At 43.6% G+C, this 20,023-nt stretch overlaps 1 protein-coding gene across 7 annotated transcripts in view; it reads left to right on the top strand.

Annotated features, from left to right (window-relative positions):
* The window catches only part of KCNT1 (potassium sodium-activated channel subfamily T member 1), a 132,977-nt gene that overhangs the window by 48,529 nt on the left and 64,425 nt on the right, over window positions 1-20,023 (top strand). For 2 of the 7 annotated variants that reach the window (XM_060757351.2, XM_060757352.2), the window contains exon 1: window positions 11,322-11,718. The exons of 4 other annotated variants lie outside the window; for them this stretch is intronic. In XM_060757351.2, the coding sequence (XP_060613334.2) occupies window positions 11,567-11,718 (152 nt within the window). In that variant the 5' untranslated portion in view covers window positions 11,322-11,566. Of the gene's footprint in view, window positions 1-11,320; window positions 11,719-20,023 lie in introns of those variants that run through there. One more of the 7 variants, XM_060757355.2, reaches the window with a different exon arrangement.

The raw sequence follows: 20,023 nt of genomic DNA on the forward strand, positions 1-20,023 counted from the left end.
AGGATGGGCTGGAAATGTCACTGATTTGGTCCTTTCATTGCAGGCTGCTACTTCCCAACGGATGTCATGTGGTGTAATACCAGCTAAACAGTGTAATTTCTCCAGTGCCATAGGGTGTAGACATCCTGTGATAGTGTGCATGTCTCATTAAGAGCCACATCCCCTGTGAGAAGTATTCCACACTGAGCATGCATATAGAGCAGCAGACTAGCAAAGCACAAGGGCGGATGTCTTCACTGTGTCTGGTTGTGATCCCCAGGTTGTGCCAGTCAGCTTTTGTATGATATTATTTCTAGCACTCACTTTTTTCTTGATAGTCAAGCAATGTTTCTTATAAGTCAGAGCACGGATCAGGGTAACTTCCAGGTTATTTGGGTGTGCTGTAATGGTCCAGTGAGATTCCTTCCCAGGTAATCCTCAGAGCTTGAGATGCTTGTCTGTTCTTAGGATAAAAAGCATGCATCTGCATTTTAGATGGATTTGGAATCAGCTGGTTTTCCCTGTCATGGGCAGTAAGAGCACCTAAAGCTTCAGAGGGCTTCTGTTCAACCATTTCAAAGCTCCCTGCTTGAGCAGTGATGGTGCAATCGTCAGCATAGATGAAACTCTCTGTTCCTTCTGGCAGTGCCTGATCATTTGTGTAAATGTTAAACATTAATGGAGCAAGCATGCTTCCAATAATAATAATAATAATAATAATAATAACTGGGGAGAGAGGACTGGATAGAAATAACGTTTATTATTATTATTATTATTATTATTATTGACACAAAAGCACAGTATGTCACAGCGAATGAGATCTATATGCTGGATTTTGTATCACAAGATCACAAGTCAAACACTTCCCAAGCGTCTAGGACTGTGTGATGTATTTTTGAATGATGCATGCAGATCCAAGTCAGGTGGCCTTTTGCAGTTGACAGATCGTGATTTTGTCAATGTTTATTGTTGTTGTTGTTGTTGTTGTTATCATTAATTCCTCACATGGATCTTGATTTGCAGCTTGAGGATTTGTAAGAGGATCCATCTCCTTCCATGACAGTCAGTCTGCCTTCTGTGTGCATCAAGCATACTTCCTCTTCAATGACCTGTTTATCTATCTTTATCTTTTATTTTTGCATGGGACTGTATCAAATTTTGTATGGGATTTCCCCTAGCTGACTGTTTTCCTTGTTTGTCCAGTGGTGTGTCAGGATATAAGGTGTATCGGGATTGTGGCGCAGCAGGCTGAGTGTCAGCTGCATTAAGATCACTCTGACCAAAAGGTCATGAGTTCGAAGCCAGCTCGGGTTGGAGTGGGTTTCCAACCAATTTTGTGTAGCCTGTTGTCGACCTTTGAAACCCGAAAGACAGTTACATCTATCAAATAGGAAAACAAGGTACCACCTTAAAAAGTGTGGGGAGGCTAAATTAACTGATTTATGAGGCCATAAAGAAGACTCCAGCAAACCATTCCAGCTGGGAAGCATGCGGGAATGCGGAAGTGCTTCATCAGCGTTGCAGATGGACGATGAAAGCAACAGCTCCCCGGCAGCCAGAAAAAGTTAAATAGCCTCTGTGTATGTCTGTATATGTTTGTATGTCAAAAATTGGCATTGAATGTTTGCCATATATGTGTACACTGTAATCCGCCCTGAGTCCCCTGCGGGGTGAGAAGGGCGGAATATAAAAGCTGTAAATAAATATAAATGAAGTAATGCAGAGACTTTTGGATCTTGACTTCCACAAGCTGACTCTTGCAGCAAAGACAACTTGTTCCCCTGTCATGGCCAACTGTGCACACAGACCCAACATGACCAACTGTGCATAAAGGCCTGGTTTGGAGAGGATTGACCCATGATTCTGGGAATTGTAGTTCACCCACTTCGTTGGGCAGGAGGTTTAGCACAGTTGGTAAATAATCAGCAATTATAAGATCTATCGACCAAAAGGTTGCAAGTTTGAAGCCTCGGATTGGAATGAGCTGCCAACTGTCAGCCTAGCTCATTGTTTACCTAAGCAACTCGAAAACAGCTTTACCTGTGATTAGAGAAATTAGGTACCGCTAAATAGGTGTTTTACGATGCTATAAAGAAAGATCAGAAAATGCTGAGTGACCAGAAGGAAGGAGGAAGTCCTGACGGCCCTTCATCATAGAGGATAGAGCAACAGCATCCCCTGGACTCGAGCCCAACCTTCCATGGCACCTCCTGGCCTGTCTGTCTGTGTATTGTCTATACATAGTGACATTGAATGTTTGCCATATATGTGTACTCTGATCCGGCCTGAGTCCCCTTTGGGGTGAGAAGGGTGGGATATAAATAAAGTGTTGTTGTTGTTGTTGTTGTTGTTATTTGAAACACAACAAGATGAGTCCAAAGCAGACACTCTGCTGGCTGTTGAATTGGATCACACATCAGACACTTCCCAAGTGTCTAGGACTGTGTGATGTATCGGCAAATAATGCGTGCAGATCCCAGTAAAAGGTAGCCTTCTGCAGCTGGCAGATGGTACTTTTATCAGCGCCGATTGTGTTTAAGTGCAGGCCAAGGTCTTTAGGCACTGCACCCAGTGTGCCAATCACCACTGGGACCACCTTTACTGGTTTGTGCCAGAGTCGTCGTCGTTGATGATGATGATGATGATGATTATGTATTTTCTAATGGGAGCATTCATAAAAAATGAAACCAAAGACTGGCTTTTTTCTAAGAAATAGAGCCACCAATTAACTACATGACATTCCCTAACACCCCAAAACAAACAATGCTTTTTTCAAATAACCCGGGCACTACCGGTTACCCAAATTAGCAATAAATATAGAAATGTCAAAAACCTTTTAACATTTAAGAAGAACAAAATAAGTGTTTATTTTCCTCTGCATTCCCAAGCAGCAATTAAAAATGAAGGGAAGGAAGTTAAATGATTATCACAAAGCAAAGAAAGCAAGAGAAACAGAAAAGCCATTAATATTGTATGACAAATCAATAGCCTGAGATTTCTAGTTCATTTAATATAGATGTGGGTTTGTTGTTGTTTTACAAAGACACTGTTTGCTTTGTTTCACGACAGTCCTTTTTATGTCGTTTTTCAATTTCTTCAAGGCATTTTGGAAGGATGCGATGTATTTATTTGCTGTATTGGTCCCTTGGCTTTGCTTCAAGGCATTTCAAGCACCATTACATGATCCTCCTTTCTCTTGGTTATAATCATAACAGTTTTCAACCTGAGCTGAGCCTGATAAATCTTAAGATCTTTTTGTGATGTCCTGATCATTCCACTGAATATTTCAAATTGTTCTGATGGTTGGGATTCGACATTTGATGGAATACTATTGATCAAAATCCAGCTTAACTAACTGCAATGCCTAATCAAGTCCTATCAATCTCTCTCTATCATATCTATCTAATTTATTTATCTACTAGCCGTTCCCTGCCACGCGTTGCTGTGGCCCAGTCTGGTTCTTGGAAAATAAATTAATGTGAAAGTGTTGGTTTCTAATATAATTTCTTTCTGCCTGTGGTAAACAGTATTTCTTGCTGTTTCTTTGTCAGTGTTGATGTGGAGGTTGTCTGATTTGCCTACTCCTGCAACATATAATTGTCCTTCTTTAGGGGTCCCTTTCAAATCTAGGATACTATGTGTGTGTGTGAATCATATATATCTATCTATAGCTATGGCTGCATGGCTCTCTGTCAGGAGGGCTTTGATGACATTTTCTTGCCCTAGTGAATGGAGATGGACTAGATGGCCTTAAGTATTTCCTGTTGGTCATGGGGGTTCTGTGTGGGAAGTTTGCCCCAGTTCTGTCATTGGTGGGGTTCAGAACGCTCTTTGATTGTTGGTAAACTATAAATCCCAGTAACTACAACTCCCAAATGTCAAGGTCTATTTCCCTCCAACTCCATCTGTGTTCATATTTGGGCATATGGAATATTCCTGCCAAGTTTGGTCCCGATCCATCATTGTTTGAGTTAAACCCCTGTGCCAGCAGGACTGAAGATAGACATGTTGCAGGTTCGCATCTGGGGAGAGCACGAATGAGCTCCTTCTGTCAGCTCCAGCACCTCGTGTGGGGACATGAGAGAAGCCTCCCACAAGGATGGTAAAAACATCAAAACATCCAGGCATCCCCTGGGCAACGTCCTTGCAGACGGCAAATTCTTTCACACCAGAAACAACTTGCAGTTTCTCAAGTCGCTCCTGACACGACAAAAAAAATTGTTTGAGTCCACAGTGCTCTCTGGATGTAGGTGCATTACAACTCCCAAACTCAAGGTCAATGCCCACTAAACCCTTCTAGTGTTTTCTGTTGGTCATGGGAATCCTGTGTGCCACATTTTGTTCAATCTCATCATTGGTGGAGTTCAGAATGCTCTTTGATTGTAGGTTAACTATAAATCCCAGCAACTACAACTCCCAAATGACAAAATCAATTTTTTGAGTGATGGTCACTCCTTGGGTTAGTAGGTGTCTTGTGGCCAAACTTGGCAGCAATTCATCCAGTGGTTTTTGAGTTATGTTAATCCCACAAACGAACATTACATTTTTATTTATACAGTGGTTCTCAACCTGTGGCCTACAACTCCCAGAAATCCCAGACAGTGTTCCAGCTGTTAGGATTTTTGGGAGTTAGAGGCCAGCACATCTGGGGACCCACAGCTTGAGAACCATTGATCTATCATACCCATCTATCGTCCCCTATCATAGCTATCTGTCATATCTATCTATATGTAATATTTATCCTATCTATCTATCTATCTATCTATCTATCTATCTATCTATCCTATCTAGTATCTATCATATCCATCTATCGTACCTATCTATTGATCTATCTTTCTATTGTATCTATCTATCTATCTATCTAAATTTTTTTGTCGTGTCAGGAGCGACTTGAGAAACTGCAAGTTGCTTCTGGTGTGTCATATCTATCAATCCATCAAAGCATAGCATAGCATAGCATAGCATAGCATAGCATAGCATAGCATAGCATCTCTCTCTCTCTCTAGCATATTGATCTACCATAACTATCAATCTTGCTATCGTATTAATTTTAGCATATCATCTGGAACTCTGGGCTTTAGCATAAGTATTTCCTAGGCACAGATCCTCCATATCCGTGGTCCTAGTCTAAATTCGATCTTAGTTTTGTGAGGCCTTGAGCTTTCCCTGGCAAAGAGGGCTGGGCTTTTGCCAAACTAAAAATCCCAAGATCCCATATCTATCAATCTTTCTAGTGCATTTATTTATTTTAGCATATAATCTGGAACTGTGGGCTTTAGCATAAGTGTTTGCCAGGCACAGATCCTCCATATCCACGGTCCTAGTCTAAATTCAATCTCAGTTTTGTGAGGCCTTGAGCTTTCCCTGGCAAAGAGAGCTGGGCCTTTGCCAAACTAAAAATCCCAAGATCCCATAGCATTGAGCTCCAGCTTCTGCTTCAACTTGCTAAGCTTGCGCACAAATCCATCCACAAGCAAACCTTTTGCAGCCTTTGATGCCCAATGAAAGAGAATGCCCTTAGCTGTAAAATGCACAAAAGGCAAAGGTAAAGCCAATTCCTTCATCTGACTTGGCTGTAAAGCAGCATCTTTTCTATCTGATTACAGGGAAAGAGGGACAGCTTAACCCTCTTGGCTGAATAAAAGGGAGTGGAGAGCTGAGACATTCTAAATCTCCAAGGCTAATGCTTTGAAATGAGTCAGCAAGTATTTCGAAAAAAAGAGATTAGAAGAGAGAGAGTTTCGTGTTTCTGGAGCTACAGCTCAGATTCACTGGAAGCAATGGGGATGCAGGTGCGAATTTGCACAATAGACCTGGTAGAAGCAGGCCTGCAACCAAATCATACGTTTTCATCATGAAGAGAACCAAAGGACTTAGAGAGATTGGCAGCTCCTTTGTTTTGGAGGCATGCATTATTTATGAATTAGGATTATATTTATTATTTATATTTTTATTTATATATATCCTGCCTTTCTGTTAGTGGCCTTAAAATAGAGTTCATCTATGCTGTTGAATTAATGCAGTTTCACAGAACATTAACTGCCATGGCTCAATGCAATGGGACCCTGGGAGTTCTAGTTTTTCACCAGCTCTTGAGCAGAGGAGGTTAGTGACCTTGCAAAACCCCAACTCCCATGGTTCCCTAGCTTTGAGCCATGGCAGTTATAGTGGGGTGACACTGGCGTTTCTTTCTTCTCTTGGATCCTTCCTTCCTTCCTTCCTTCCTTCCTTCCTTCCTTCCTTCCTTCCTTCCTTCCTTCCTTCCTTCCTCCCTCCCTCCCTCCCTCCCTCCCTCCCTCCCTCCCTCCCTCCCTCTTTCTTTCTTTCTTTCTTTCTTTCTTTCTTTCTTTCTCTCCTGCTCTACCCTTTTAGCTCTGCCTATAAAGTCCTAAATGGCCCCGGCCCAATTTACCTGTCCGAACGCATCTCCCTCTATGAACCATCCCAGAAAATTAGGATCCGCCGGGGAGGCTGCTCTCCTGCCACTGTCACTGGTGTGGTTGGCAGGGATGAGAGACAGGGCCTTCTCAGTTATTGCCCCTCAGCTATGGAACTCCCTTCTTGATGAGATTAGATCAGCCCCCTTCCTGTCTTTCAGAAGGATGGTAAAAACTTGGCTGTGGGATCAAGCTTTTGGGACAGTGCAATAAAGCAGCGATAGAAAACCTTACCATGCCAACTAGATTCAATGCGGTTGATCAAGACCGTTTCAGCCAGCATTTCTCAACCTGCGGGTCAGGACCCCTGGGGGGTCATGAAGGGGTGTCAGAGGGGCCACCAAAGACTATCAGGAAACACAGTATTTTTGTTGGTCCTGAGGGTTCTATGTGGGAAGTTTGGCCCAATTCTATCATTGGTGGGGTTCAGAACGCTCTTTGATTGTAGGTGAACTATAAATCCCAGCAACGACGATTCCCAAATGTCAAGGTCTATTTTCCACAAACTCCACCAGTGTTCACATTTAGGCATATTGAGTATTCCTCCCAAGTTTGAGTCCACAGTGTTCTCTGGATCTTTGATTGTAGGTTAACTATAAATCCCAGCAACTACAACTCCCAAATGACAAAATCACCCCCCCCCCCCCCCAATCCCACCAGTATTCAAATTTGGGCATATTGGGTATTTGTGCCAAATTTAGTCCAGTGAATGAAAATACATCCTGCATATCAGATATTTACATTACAATTCATAACAGTAGCAAAATTGCGGTTATGAAGTAGCAAGTACAATAATTTTATGATTGGGGGTCACCACAACATGAGGAACTGTATTAAGGGGTCGCAGCATGAGGAAGATTGAGAACTACTGGTTAAGCAGTGCATTTCAATGTTGAGACAAATGTTTTTAATGTTTTATGCATGCATTTATGTCCGGCATTGAATGTTTGCCATTTGTATGTTGTGCTCCACCCTGAGTCCCCTCCGAGGTGAGAAGGACAGAATATAAATGCTTTAAATCAATCAATCAATCAATGCAGACATTGTAATATAAGATTGAAAATGGCACAGTGCCACGGGGCCAATTGCCAGCATGGCCGTTCATGCTGAGGCTGCTTTGTTTGTGCCTCATGTTTCTTCAGAACGCCTTTAATACTATTACGTGGAGAATTCCACTGGCACGGCGCCATTGCTTCTGACAGCAATCCCAGCCAAGGCTGGGACTGGACTGGACTGCATTAAACATGCAATGAGGACTCTTCTAAACCAATTATAACAATAATACAAAAATCTGGGGAAGTGATCTTGGTCATTGAGAGAAAGTTCCTATTGACTTACACTTCCATATGCCACTCATAGGATGCCATCTCTTGCATGTTTATTTTGTAACAGCTGAACAGGGTTCCTCTTTCCCTCCGAGGAGTGAGTTTTGTCCTGCAGTTTCAAGAATCACAGAATCATAGAGTTGGAAGAGACCTTATGGGTCATCCAGTCCAACCCTCTGTTAAGAAGCAGGAAAATTGAATTCAAAGCACCCCGACAGATGGCCATCCGGCCTCTGTTTAAAAGTGTCCAAAGAAGAGCCTCCACCACACTCCAGGGCAGAGCGTGCTGAAGTCGAATTAGACTTTAGGGGGGTCAACTCCAAGGAGAGATGACCCTTAGTTCCCACCAAAGAGGGAACGCTACCTTGGCAAGCCTTCAGAGAAGCCTGATTCCAGCAATTTTATTTAATATTAATAATTGAAATGAGACTCTTGCCAAAGCGAAGAAGGGGCATCGAGGTTTAATGAGCGATTCAGCTGAGATCGGATGCACTGTAGGGATATTTCCACTACAAGTATACCAGAGTTTACAGGCATTTTTATAGGCAAAATTCAGAATGGGAGGTGATGGGATTAAGAAAGGTTTTCCTGTCCCAGATCTGGTAAGGAGTGTCCTTGATGAGCCTTGTGGAGGAAACAAACAGAGCCGGGGCGATGGGACCCCCTGGGGTTAGCCTCGTCCCTTTGTAAAGCAATCATGATGTCCAAAGAAACTTCCTTGTCTGCCAGACGAGAGCAAACAAAAGGATATTTCACTTGTTATTGTCCATGCAGATGTTGAATAATCAAGCAAGTTTCGAGAGAGGCGGTGGTCCTCCCTCAGGCAGTGAGCAATCTCTGATCGCAATTTTCTAGGGCAAAGGGCAAAGGGAAAGGGGCAGGCAATATTTCATAGCAAGATACATACATTCAAATCATAAGCATTTCATAGCAACAAAACCCCATCTTTGTCCCACATCCCAAGTATATTTAATAAGAGGATTAATTTTCATGAAGAAGCCTGAAGTCCAATGTTTTAAAAGGTCTTTGAGGAACGTTCATGAGGGAGATAGTATGTACTGAAGTCCAAGACATGCAGGCAGAGAGTCCATGATCATTGGGAAGGCTGGCAAACCCTTCATCTAAGTCATTAATAAAGACGTTGAACAGGACCGGTCCCAGGACGAAACCCTGCAGCACTCTGCTCGTCACGTCTTTGGAAGATGGAGAAATGCACATTGTCTGTGGGCCATTTGCAAAGCACTCCTAAATAAAGGGGTTTGTTTTTCCCCATGTCAAGAGTGACTTGAGAAACTGAATGTCACTTCTGGTGTGAGAGAATTGGCTGTCTGCAAGAACGTTGCCTAGGGGACACCCAGATGTTTTTGATGATTTTACCATCCTTGTGGGAGGCTTCTCTCATGTCCCTGCATGGGAAGCTAGAGCTGTCATGGGGAGCTCAACCCGCTCTCCCCAGATTTGAACCACTGACCTATTGGTCATCAGTCATGCCAGCACAAGGGGCCACCGGGGGCTCAAACAAAGGTTGATTTAGTGCCACAATGGAGGCCTCATGCTGTTTAAAGGTTCCACCGAAATGCCATCTCTGGATAAGCTTTGGAGAATGTGTGATTCTCCGTGTGAGAGTAACAGGATGCAAATAGCCCAACCTGTGGAAGATCAGATGAAGGGACCCCTCTTGGATATAGGGATGAGCAGGACCTTCCTTTAAGGTCTCTCTTTGTGGGGATTCAGTGCTGGGGAGAGAAAAAGCTCTATGCTTTACTCCTTTGTATTTGATAAGGAAGTTTCCCTAGGCAATGAAAACTCTTCTCAAGAAGCCCATCGCAGCTCCCGCAAGCCTTTCTCCCCAATGAAGGATTGCATGCTTGCCTCATCCCAGCCTCTTCTTCCTTGTTGCCAAGTACACTAGGTTTGTCATCCAAGAAACGAGCCACCTGGAAATTAGCTGCATGTCACACTTTTAGGCTGGTGATGGAAAAGCAAAAGCAGACAGTGCTTTTTTTAAAGGGACAGAGACAGATCAGGGGAATAGCAACAACCAAAGCGACATGGATTCCCCTTTGGGGAATGGCCTTGGAGCAGAGAGAAGCTCTGGGCTCCCTATTCTAGTGTTGTATGCTTTCAAGTATCTCTACGGATGTCCTGATCCTCAAACAGTATCTGCTTCATTTGGGACAATGCTGCACTTGCAGAGCTCAAGCGGTGTTGTACTTCAGTGTCAATGTTGACTTTTGTGGAGAGGTGGCTGCCAGGGTTGCGGAAATGGTCAACATTTTCTAATGTTACACCACTAAGGTGTATTTCGGGCATTGCAGAGGAACATCCATAGAGATACCAAGCTGCTTGTTTAGAAAGTCATTGTCCTCCCAACCCTGCTATATGCCTGCAAAACGTGGACTGTCTACAGATGTCACACTCAACTCCTGGAACGATTCCATCAGTGTTGCCTCCGAAAAATCATGCAAATCTCTTGGGAAGACAGGCAGACAAATGTCAGCATGCTGGAAGAAGCAAAGACCACCAGCATTGAAGCGATGCTCCTCCACCATCAACTCCGCTGGACCGGCCATATTGTTGAATGCCCGACCACTGTCTCCCTAAGCAGTTACTATACTCCCAACTCTAGAACAGGAAACATAATGTTGGTGGACAGGAAACGAGGTTTAAAAATGGACTTAAAGCCAACCTTAAAAACTGTGGCATAGACACTGAGAACTGGGAAGCTTTGGCCCTTGAATTCTTTAACTGGAGGTTAGCTGTGACCAGCAGTACTGCAGAATTTGAAGAGACACGAATGGAGGGCGAAGGGAGAAACGTGCCAAGAGGAAGGCTCATCAAGCCAACTCTGACCAGGACCACCTTCCACCTGAAAACTGATGTCCTCACTTCGGGAGAACATGCAGATCAAGAATACGGCTCCACAGTCACCTACAAATCCACCACCAAGACACTACACTTGAAGGATCATCATCCTCGGTCTATGAGGGATTGTCTAAGTAAGTAAGTATGCTTTCTAGTCATTTCTGACTTATTGTGACTCTGTCGCAGGGTTAGAAGGCTGCTCAGTTCCTCCTCGCCTTTCAGCCATCAAAGTGGTATCATCTGCATATCTAAGGTTGTTAATGTTTCTTCCAGCAATTTTAACTCCAGCCTTGGATTCATCTAACCCCATACATCGCATGATGTGTTCTGCATACACATTGAATACGGTGGGTGAGAGTATACAGCCTAAAGAAGAACTGTTTCAAGACTAAAAACAAATAAGGTCAACAACAACGGATGACGACACAAATGGCAAAATCGTGTCCAGGGAAAAAGAAGCAAGGAAGTCTACCATAGTTTTCTCCCCTGCAGGAGTACTTCAAGGCTTTGATGTACTATGCATACTTCTTTAATATTTAAATAGGGAATGGTAGTGATGGACAGGAGGAAAAAGGGCTCCTTCCCATAGAACTTTGCAGAGCAATGGCCTGTGTCTCTATTCCGTTCAGGGCTCAGAGCATGGCATGTGCTGCTACCTGGGGCATAAATCCTTTCCTACGGCTCATTTCCTCCTGGTTCTGCTGCATGGCACCTGATTCACAGCCTTCATAGCATGTCCCTCCTCACTATAAATCAGGATTGTTCCACTTTGCGGCTGTGTTGCAGGGGGGGCAAGGAAGCGAGATGGTACATGCCTCCAGCTCTTCTGAGCCCCAACTGCATTCAGAGCCAAGGGTTGCTATTGCTATGAGTGGAAGAAGAGCACAGAGTGGGAGGAGAGGCAGAACTCCTTCGCTCTCCCCCAAATCAGAAGGAGAAGAAGAATAAGAATAGCAAGAGATGGCCAGGGCAAAGCTGAAGAAGTCACCGTCGGATGGCAATGCAAACCAGAAAAGCATCCCGCCGCTGGCCACCACCGAGGATGTCCCGGGGGTCAGCCCCCTGTTGCCGGCCCGAAGGATGGGCTCCTTAGGCAGCGAAACCGGACACAGGTACCACAGAGGTCTGCATGCCGTGGGATGGAGTGGCCCCCTTGGTTTGTGGGCCTGGAAGGATCTGGAGACCCGGGTTCCCTCTTGGGTTGAACCCTACACCTTGAGCAGAATTGGTATCGGTTTTGTATCTCATGTTTATGTCTGGGGCACATTCAAACCACTTCGTGTGGAGATAATCGGTCCAACCCACACATGCCAGATCCTGAGACAAAATGATAATGTTATTATCTGGGAAGCAAAAACACAAAAGCCTTCCCCATCCTCTTCTTCTCTGCACCATTTTTGGGACAAAACAGAGGTTGGAAATGGACTCTTCTCATAGAGGGTCTCTCCCTCCTCTCTGCCTGTCTTGTGCATTGCGAGGATGGAGGTTCAGAGAGAGAAAACAAAGCCAAATGCTGCATCCATCCATCCGCCCGCCTTGTGGTTGCATTGGAGATCAGAGAAGGGGGAGAAGCCCAGCCTGTTCTTCGAAACCTGGCATGTGCTTTGGTGTGATCCCTGTGAGATCATGCCTGAATGATGATGATCCCGGCACTGCAGATCCCCAGAAGCGAGCCTTTCTTTCCCTCCCCTTGTGTTTCTCTTCTTTTCTCTCTGAGCCTTTCTCTTTCTTTCATTCTCCACCAACTGCGTTGTCAGTCCACCTTTGCTGCAAATCGTGTCTCGCCCATGAATGATGTACTGCATATTTTGCTCGGTGTGCTCTTTCCCTGGCTGAGAATGTCGCTGTAAACAGAGGATATTAAAAAATGGAAGGGGAGGGGAGGATGAGTTGTTTAACTGAGTCAGCATGGACTTGGAGGGAGGGAGGGAGGTGGGCTAGAAGCAGTGGGAAATCCTATTGTATTTCATCTGGAAACTGGGGAGAAGCAGTGGGTTGTACGCACCATCTCCAAATAGCAAATGCATAAATTACAAGCCAAGGCAAAAAAAGACTGTCGATTGGGTACTTGTTGGCTTCTCTGGTGAATGGTATTTGGGTTCGCAGAGGATCATAGAATCATAGAGTTGGAGGAGACCTCGTGGGCCATCCAATCCAAACCCATTCTGCCAAGAAGCAGGGAAATCACATTCAAAGCACCCCCAACAGATGGCCATCCAACCTCTGTTTCAAAGTCTCCACCACACTCTGGGACAGAGTTCCACTGCTAAACAGCTCTCAGTCAGGAAGTTCTTCCTCATGTTCAGGTGAAATCTCCTTTACTGTAGTTTGAAACCATTGTTCCATTGTGTCCTAGTCTCCAGGGCAGCAGAAAACAAGCTTCTCCCTCCTCACTATGACTTCCCCTCACATTTTGATACATGGCCCTCATCATGTCACCTAGAATCATAGAAATATACAGTTGGAAGAGACCTCATGGAAGAGACCTCTCTTACAATAAAGGACGGCTTGGGATCTCTATTGAGGCTCTTGGTAGGAATGAGGGACTATTGGTTCCGTAGTCTCTCCCATTCCTAGTTTGCGTGCTTCACTGTTCCTGTTTTGAAGAAGTTTGCAAATTTCCTTTAAGAGTGAATAAAAGCAAAGTTAATGAAATCAGTATCCTGGAAAAAATACTAGTTGGCCTAACCATCCACTGCCATAGCATTGTTATGGACACTTTAGTATGATGGATGGACAGTACTCCCCATTGTTGTTGTTGTTGTTGTTTTGAGAATACTATTTAGCCTAACCATCCACCGCCATAGCATTGTTACAGACACTTTAGTATGATGGATGAACAGTACTTCCTGTTGTTGTTGTGAGAATACTAGTTAGCCTAACCATCCACTGCCATAGCATTGTTATGGATGCTTTAGTATGATGGATGGACAGTACTTCCCATTGTTGTTGTTGTTGTGAGAATACTGGTTAGTCTAACCATTCACTGCCACAGCATTGTTATGGACACTTTAGTATGATGAACAGTACTTCCCGTTGTTGTTGTGAGAATACTAGTTAGCCTAACCATCCACTGTCATAGCATTGTTATGGACGCTTTAGTATGATGGATGAACAGTACTTCCCGTTGTTGTTGTTGTTGTTGTGAGAATACTAGTTGGCCTAACCATCGACTGCCATAGCATTGTTATGGACACTTTAGTATGATGGATGATCAGTACTTCCTGTTGTTGTTGTTGTTGTTGTGAGAATACTACTTAGCCTAACCATCTGCTGCCACAGCATTGTTATGGACACTTTAGTATGATGGATGAACAGTACTTCCTGTTGTTGTTGTGAGAATACTAGTTAGCCTAACCATCTGCTGCCACAGCATTGTTATGGACACTTTAGTATGATGGATGAAGAGCAGTAGTAGTAGTAGTAGTTGTTGTTGTTGTGAGATACTAGTTGGCCTAACCATCCACTGCCATAGCATTGTTATGGACAACTTAGTATGATGGATGAACAGTACTTCGCGTTGTTGTTGTTATGAGAATACTAGTTGGCCTAACCACTGCCATAGCATTGTTATGGATAATTTAGTATGATGGATGAACAGTACCTCCCATTGTTGTTGTGAGAATACTAGTTGGCCTAACCATTCACTGCCATAGCATTGTTATGGACACTTTAGTATTATGGATGAACAGTACTTCCCGTTGTTGTTGTTGTTGTTGTTGTTGTTGTGAGAATACTAGTTGGCCTAACCATTCACTGCCATAGCATTGTTATGGACAATTTATTATGACGGATGAACAGTACTTCCCGTTGTTGTTGTTTTTGTTGTTGTGAGAATACTAGTTGGCCTAACCATCAACTGCCATAGCATTGTTATGGATAATTTAGTATGATGGATGAGCAGTACTCCCCGTTGTTGTTGTTGTGAAAATACTAGTCGGCTTAACCATCAACTGCCATAGCATTGTTATGGACAATTTAGTATGATGGATGAGCAGTACTCTCCGTTGTTGTTGTTGTTATCGTTGTTGTTGTTGTTGTTGTTGTTGTTGTTGTGTGCCTTCAAGTAATTTCCGACATACAGCAGCCCTCTTTGCATATCATCTATGGCCCCTTCCACACAACTGGATAAAATCCCACATTATCTGCTTTGAACTCAGATATATGACAATGTGGACTCAAATAACCCAGTTCAAAGCAGATATTGGTAATTCTGCCTTGATATTTTGGGTTATATGGCTGTGTGAAAGGTCCCTCTGACTTCTTTGGGCTCATAAAGGGATATGTGGTTCTCCAAATAGCTTGGAGAACTTTGAAGGCCTTATTTGATTTGACCCAGTTGGAGCATCTCTCTCATGGCTTCATCTCTCTTCCGGCCCAGCCTACCTGTCCAAACGTATTTCTCCTTATGAACCACCTAGGGCCCTTAAGATCAGCTGGGGAGGCCCTGCTCTTGATTCCACCTTTCTCACACATGCATTTGGCGGGGACGAGAGACAGGGCCTTTTCAGTGGTGGCTTCTTGGCTGTGGAACTCCCTCCCTAGGGATATTAGATTTTTAATTGATATGTATGTTTGTGGCATCAAATTGTTGCCAATCTTGAGTCACCTTCAGGCTGAGAAAGGCGGGATAAGAATGCTGTAAATAAATAAATAAATAAATAAGAATCCTGGGGTGACTAGTTCGGCCAAGGACCAAGGGTGCTTCAACACTGTAGAGTGGATGCTGTTTGGCACCATTTGAACTGTCATGGCTCAATGTTGTGGAATCAGGGGAATTGTAACTTGATGAGGCCCCAGATCTATTTGGCAGAGAGAGCTTGTCAAACTACAACTCCCATGATCTTATAGTATTGAGCCATGGCAGTGAAGGTGGTGCCGAACTGCTTTGAGTCAAGTTGCACCCTTTGTTATGAAAGGATATTGAAACATGTTTGGAACGTATACCTTTTGGACTACATCTCCCATCTGCTACAACCTGCTTGGCTAACGGTTAAGGTTAGAGATGATGAATGGGAAGTGTAGCCAAAAGCATTAAGAAGAATAGTGACTGAGAATAGGGACAAAAAGGAGGAAAGGGTATTTGAATAGAAGAATGAGGGACTGATGACAGTAAAGCATCCCAAACCCCTTGGAGACATCTACATTGCAGAATTAATGCAGTTTGACATCACTATGGAATCCTGGAATTTGTAGGACTCTTTGGCAGGGAGCACTGAAGAGCTTGTAAAACTACAACTCCCATGATGTTATAGCAATGAGCCATGACAGTGAAAGTAGTATCAAATGGCATTCATTCTACAGTGTAGATGCACCTTCAGGTTCCTTGATGTTTGTCCAAAGCATCAATGTAATCTTGCTCTCTACCTCCTGCAAATATTTGGTGTGTATCTGGCAATTAATTGTGTTATAATTGCAAAAGGCAATTAATTGTGTTATAATTGCCAAATCCCACTGAGAGAATGCAAGGCCAAGGCTTTGCATCCCATTCTCTGAGAGGCAGTTAAGTAAGAGAACAACAACACCCTGGGACTCATGGCTAAGGGCACCGCAAGGTTGTCGTTGATGCAAATCTTTTGTGTCATATTTCTTTTTTATTTTCTGTTTTTCATTGCTTTGGGTTTGGACAGCTCAACATAGTTAAAAGAGCCTATCAACTTTGCACTGAAGTCGCTTCCAGGGTTTTGGTTTCTGAGCCTCAGGGTGCTTCTAGATCAGCATTTCTCAACTTGGGGGTCGGGACCCCTGGGGGGTCATGAGGGGGTATCAGAGGGGTCGCCAAAGACCATCAGAAAACATCGTATTTTCTGTTAGTCGTGGGGGTTCTCTGTCTTTGGTGGGGTTCAAAATGCTCTTTCATTGTAGGTGAACTATAAATCCCAGCAACTACAACTCCCAGATATCAAGGTTTATTTTCCCCAAACTCCACCAGTGTTTACATCTGGCATATTGAGTATTCATGCCAAGTTTGGTCCAGATCCATCATGGTTTGAGTCCACAGTGTTCTCTGAATGTAGGTGAACTACAACTCCAAAACTCAAGAGCAATGCTCACCAAACCCTTCCAATATTTTCTGTTGGTCGTGGGAGTTCTGTGTACCAAGATTGGTTTAATTCCATCGTTGGTGGAGTTCAGAATGCTCTTTGATTGTAGGTGAACTATAAATCCCAGCAACTACAACTCCCAAATGACAAAATCAATCCCCCCAACCCCACCAGTACTCACATTTGGGCATCACATTTGGTCCAATGAATGAAAATACATCCTTTATATTAGATATTTACATGAAGATTCGTAACAGTAGCAAAATTACAGTTATGAGTAACAATGAAAATAATGTTATGGTTGGGGGTCACCACAACATGAGGAACTGTATTAAAGGGTCGCGGCCTTAGGAAGGTTGAGAAACACTGATCTAGATAGTAGAATCAATGCAGTTCAGCCCCATTCAAACTACCATGGCTCAATGCTACAGAATACTGGGGAGTTGTTGTTTTGCAAGGTCTTGAGCCCCCCCCCCCTTAAAGTCCAATGTTTTACATATACTTTGCCTTTGTTAGCATGCTGTTTTTGACAGTAAAGCATTTCAATAAGTTGGGAAGCTGACATGCTAAGAAAATGGGGAATTAACACAGGGTTTCAATGTAGCAAAAGTTTTGATAGCCTTATTTAAATATATTTGTTTTTTTTGTGTCATTAGCAAATTGAGAATATAGTTATAATGTATACAAAACCACAAAGTTAAAACCTTGGCATTATGCTAAATGTCCTTTGACCAGAAGCTAGTCATTTGGAGTGCCTTTGGTGTCCCTGCGAGAAGGTCCTCCATTGTGCATGTGTCAGGGCTCAGGCGGCATTGTAGTAAGTGGTCTGTGGTTTGCTCTTCTCCACATTCACATGTCGTGGACTCCACTTTGTAGCCCCATTTCTGAAGATTGGCTCTGCATCTCATGGTGCTAGAGCACAATCTGTTCAGCGCCTTCCAAGTCGGCCAGTCATCTGTGTGCCCAGGAGGAAGTTCTTCAACCAATCCCAGCTACTGATTGAGATTCTGGGTTTTAGCCTGCCACTTTTGCACTCTTGCTTGTTAGGGTGTTTCTGCAAGTGTCTCTGTAGATCTTAGGAAGCTATTTCTTGATTTAAGGTGTTGGTTTGCTGGCTGTTATCAAACAGAGGATGGGCCAGAGATGGCAATGCCTTGGTCCTTTCATTATTGGCTGCTACTTCCCAATGGATGTCAGGTGGTGCAATATCGGCTTAGCAGTATAATTTCTCCAATGGTGTAGGGTGTAGACATCCTATGATGCAGCATGTCTCATTAGGAGCCACATCCACTGTTTTAATGTGGTGAGATGTATTCCACAGTGGGCATGCGTACTCAGCAGCAAAGTAGCAAACTGCAAGGGCAGATGTCTTCACTGTGTCTAGTTGTGATCCCCAGGTTGTGAAAGTCAGCTTTCATATGATATTATTCCTAGCACACATTTTTGCTTGATATTCAAACAGTGCTTCTTATAAGTCAGAGCACGGTCCAGAGTGATTCCCAGGTATTTGGGTGTGCTGTAATGCTCCAGTGGGATTCAGTGTTCCCAGGTAATCCTCAGAGCTTGAGATGCTTGTCTTGCACACGTCTGCATTTTAAATAGATTAGGAATCAGCTGGTTTTCCCTGTAATAGGCAGTAAGAGCACCTAAAGCTTTGGAGAGCTTCTATTCAGTCATTTCAAAGCTCCTTGCTTGTGCAGTGATGGCACGATCGTCAGCATAGATGAAACTTTCTATCCCTTCTGGCAGTGACTTGCCATTTATGTAAATGTTAAACATAGATGAATCAAGCATGTCATTAGATGACACTAACACAAGACTTATTTCTGTTACCTCCTTTCAGTGATCAGGGATACCCCTACAGATGATACTCCAAATCCCAGAAACCTTCCATATTCGAATATGGCCTAGCAGTCATGAGAATTGGGGCCCATCCTTATGTAGAGGGTATGGCGTCTTCAATATTGGCCTAAACCAGCAATGTTTCAATAGAAGGATCTCTAACGCAGACCACAAACAGAACGAGAGCCAATGCTGTGATGCAGCAGTCAAAAAGGCCAATACGATTCAATAAAAATATTATGTCCCAATCAAGGGGTGTAATGATGCCTTTGTCAATCACATATTTATCAATGACTTTGATGATTTGTTATGTCTACTCTAGGGAGGAAATGCAGATAAGAATAAATGAAAACAAATGTTCCAAAGGCTTTCGATATGGGAAACGCTTGTGTTAATTTAAAAATGCCTAAAGATATATTTATATTGGTAGAGCAAAAAATGACTAACCAACATGGGCAGATGCATCCAAGCTTAAGAGAGGCTATTTTTAAAAACAGCTAATTAAACTTGGAGATATAAAAGATAGACCTGTTTCCAAGGGATGAGTGGGATTTTGCCTCTAAAGAGAAGACTTTCTTTGGGGGGGGGGGGGGGTAGCAGTAGGGATCCCAAAAAGGAATTCTGCTCCTTACAAATGAAATGATCCTTCAGTCCTCATATTTTTTGTTTTCTGGTAACCTCAAGGGAGCTCCCGGTGACGTAGCGGGTTAAACCGCTGAGCTACAGAACTTGCTGACCCGAAGACTGGCAGTTCGAATCCGGGGAGTGGGGTGAGCTCCTGCTGTTAGGCCTAGCTTCTGCCAACCTAGCATTTCAAAAACATGCAAATGTGAGTAGATCAATAGGTATTGCTCTAGTGGGAAGGTAACAGAGCTCCATGCAGTTATGCCGGCTACATGACTTTGGAGGCGTCTACGGACAACACCAGCTCTTTGACTTAGAAATGGAGATGAGCAGCACCCCAGAGTCGGACACAACTAGACTCAATGTCAGGGGGAACCTTTACTTCAGGACAACAAAAATAAAATTGACAGACATACAATGGGTGACCCCAGCTTGGAAACAGTCCAAGTGAAAGGGATCTAGGAGATGACAAGCTGAACATGAGTCCACAATGTGATTCTAGGCTGCATAAATAGGAATGTAGTGTCTAGGGAAGCCGTTATATATACACATAGCCCCTGAGAAAGAGATCTAGGAGTCTTCAGGCACTTTCAGACGGCATGGAAATTCTGGTTTTAAGTGGGAGTTAAAAAATTCTAGGACCTGACTGCAGGTTTCCACACAGACTAGTTAGTCCTGGGATTGGGTCCCTCACCATCCTGAAATAAATAGTTTCAGAGAGTTCTAATTGCTCTCCATTTGTGCTTCCTTTAAACCAGCTGTGTGCCCGTTTCACAGCCCAATCAGCTGTTTTGGGCTTTTAAAAAACAGACATGTGCTGGAACAGTCTCCATGGGTGAAGGGAAGGAAATCACGTGTTTTTCATGAGTGTTGGGATGTACAGTGATGCAAATATGCACATTTTCCG

Source organism: Anolis sagrei, chromosome 11, assembly GCF_037176765.1.
Source record: "Anolis sagrei isolate rAnoSag1 chromosome 11, rAnoSag1.mat, whole genome shotgun sequence".
Taxonomy (NCBI): domain Eukaryota; kingdom Metazoa; phylum Chordata; class Lepidosauria; order Squamata; family Dactyloidae; genus Anolis; species Anolis sagrei.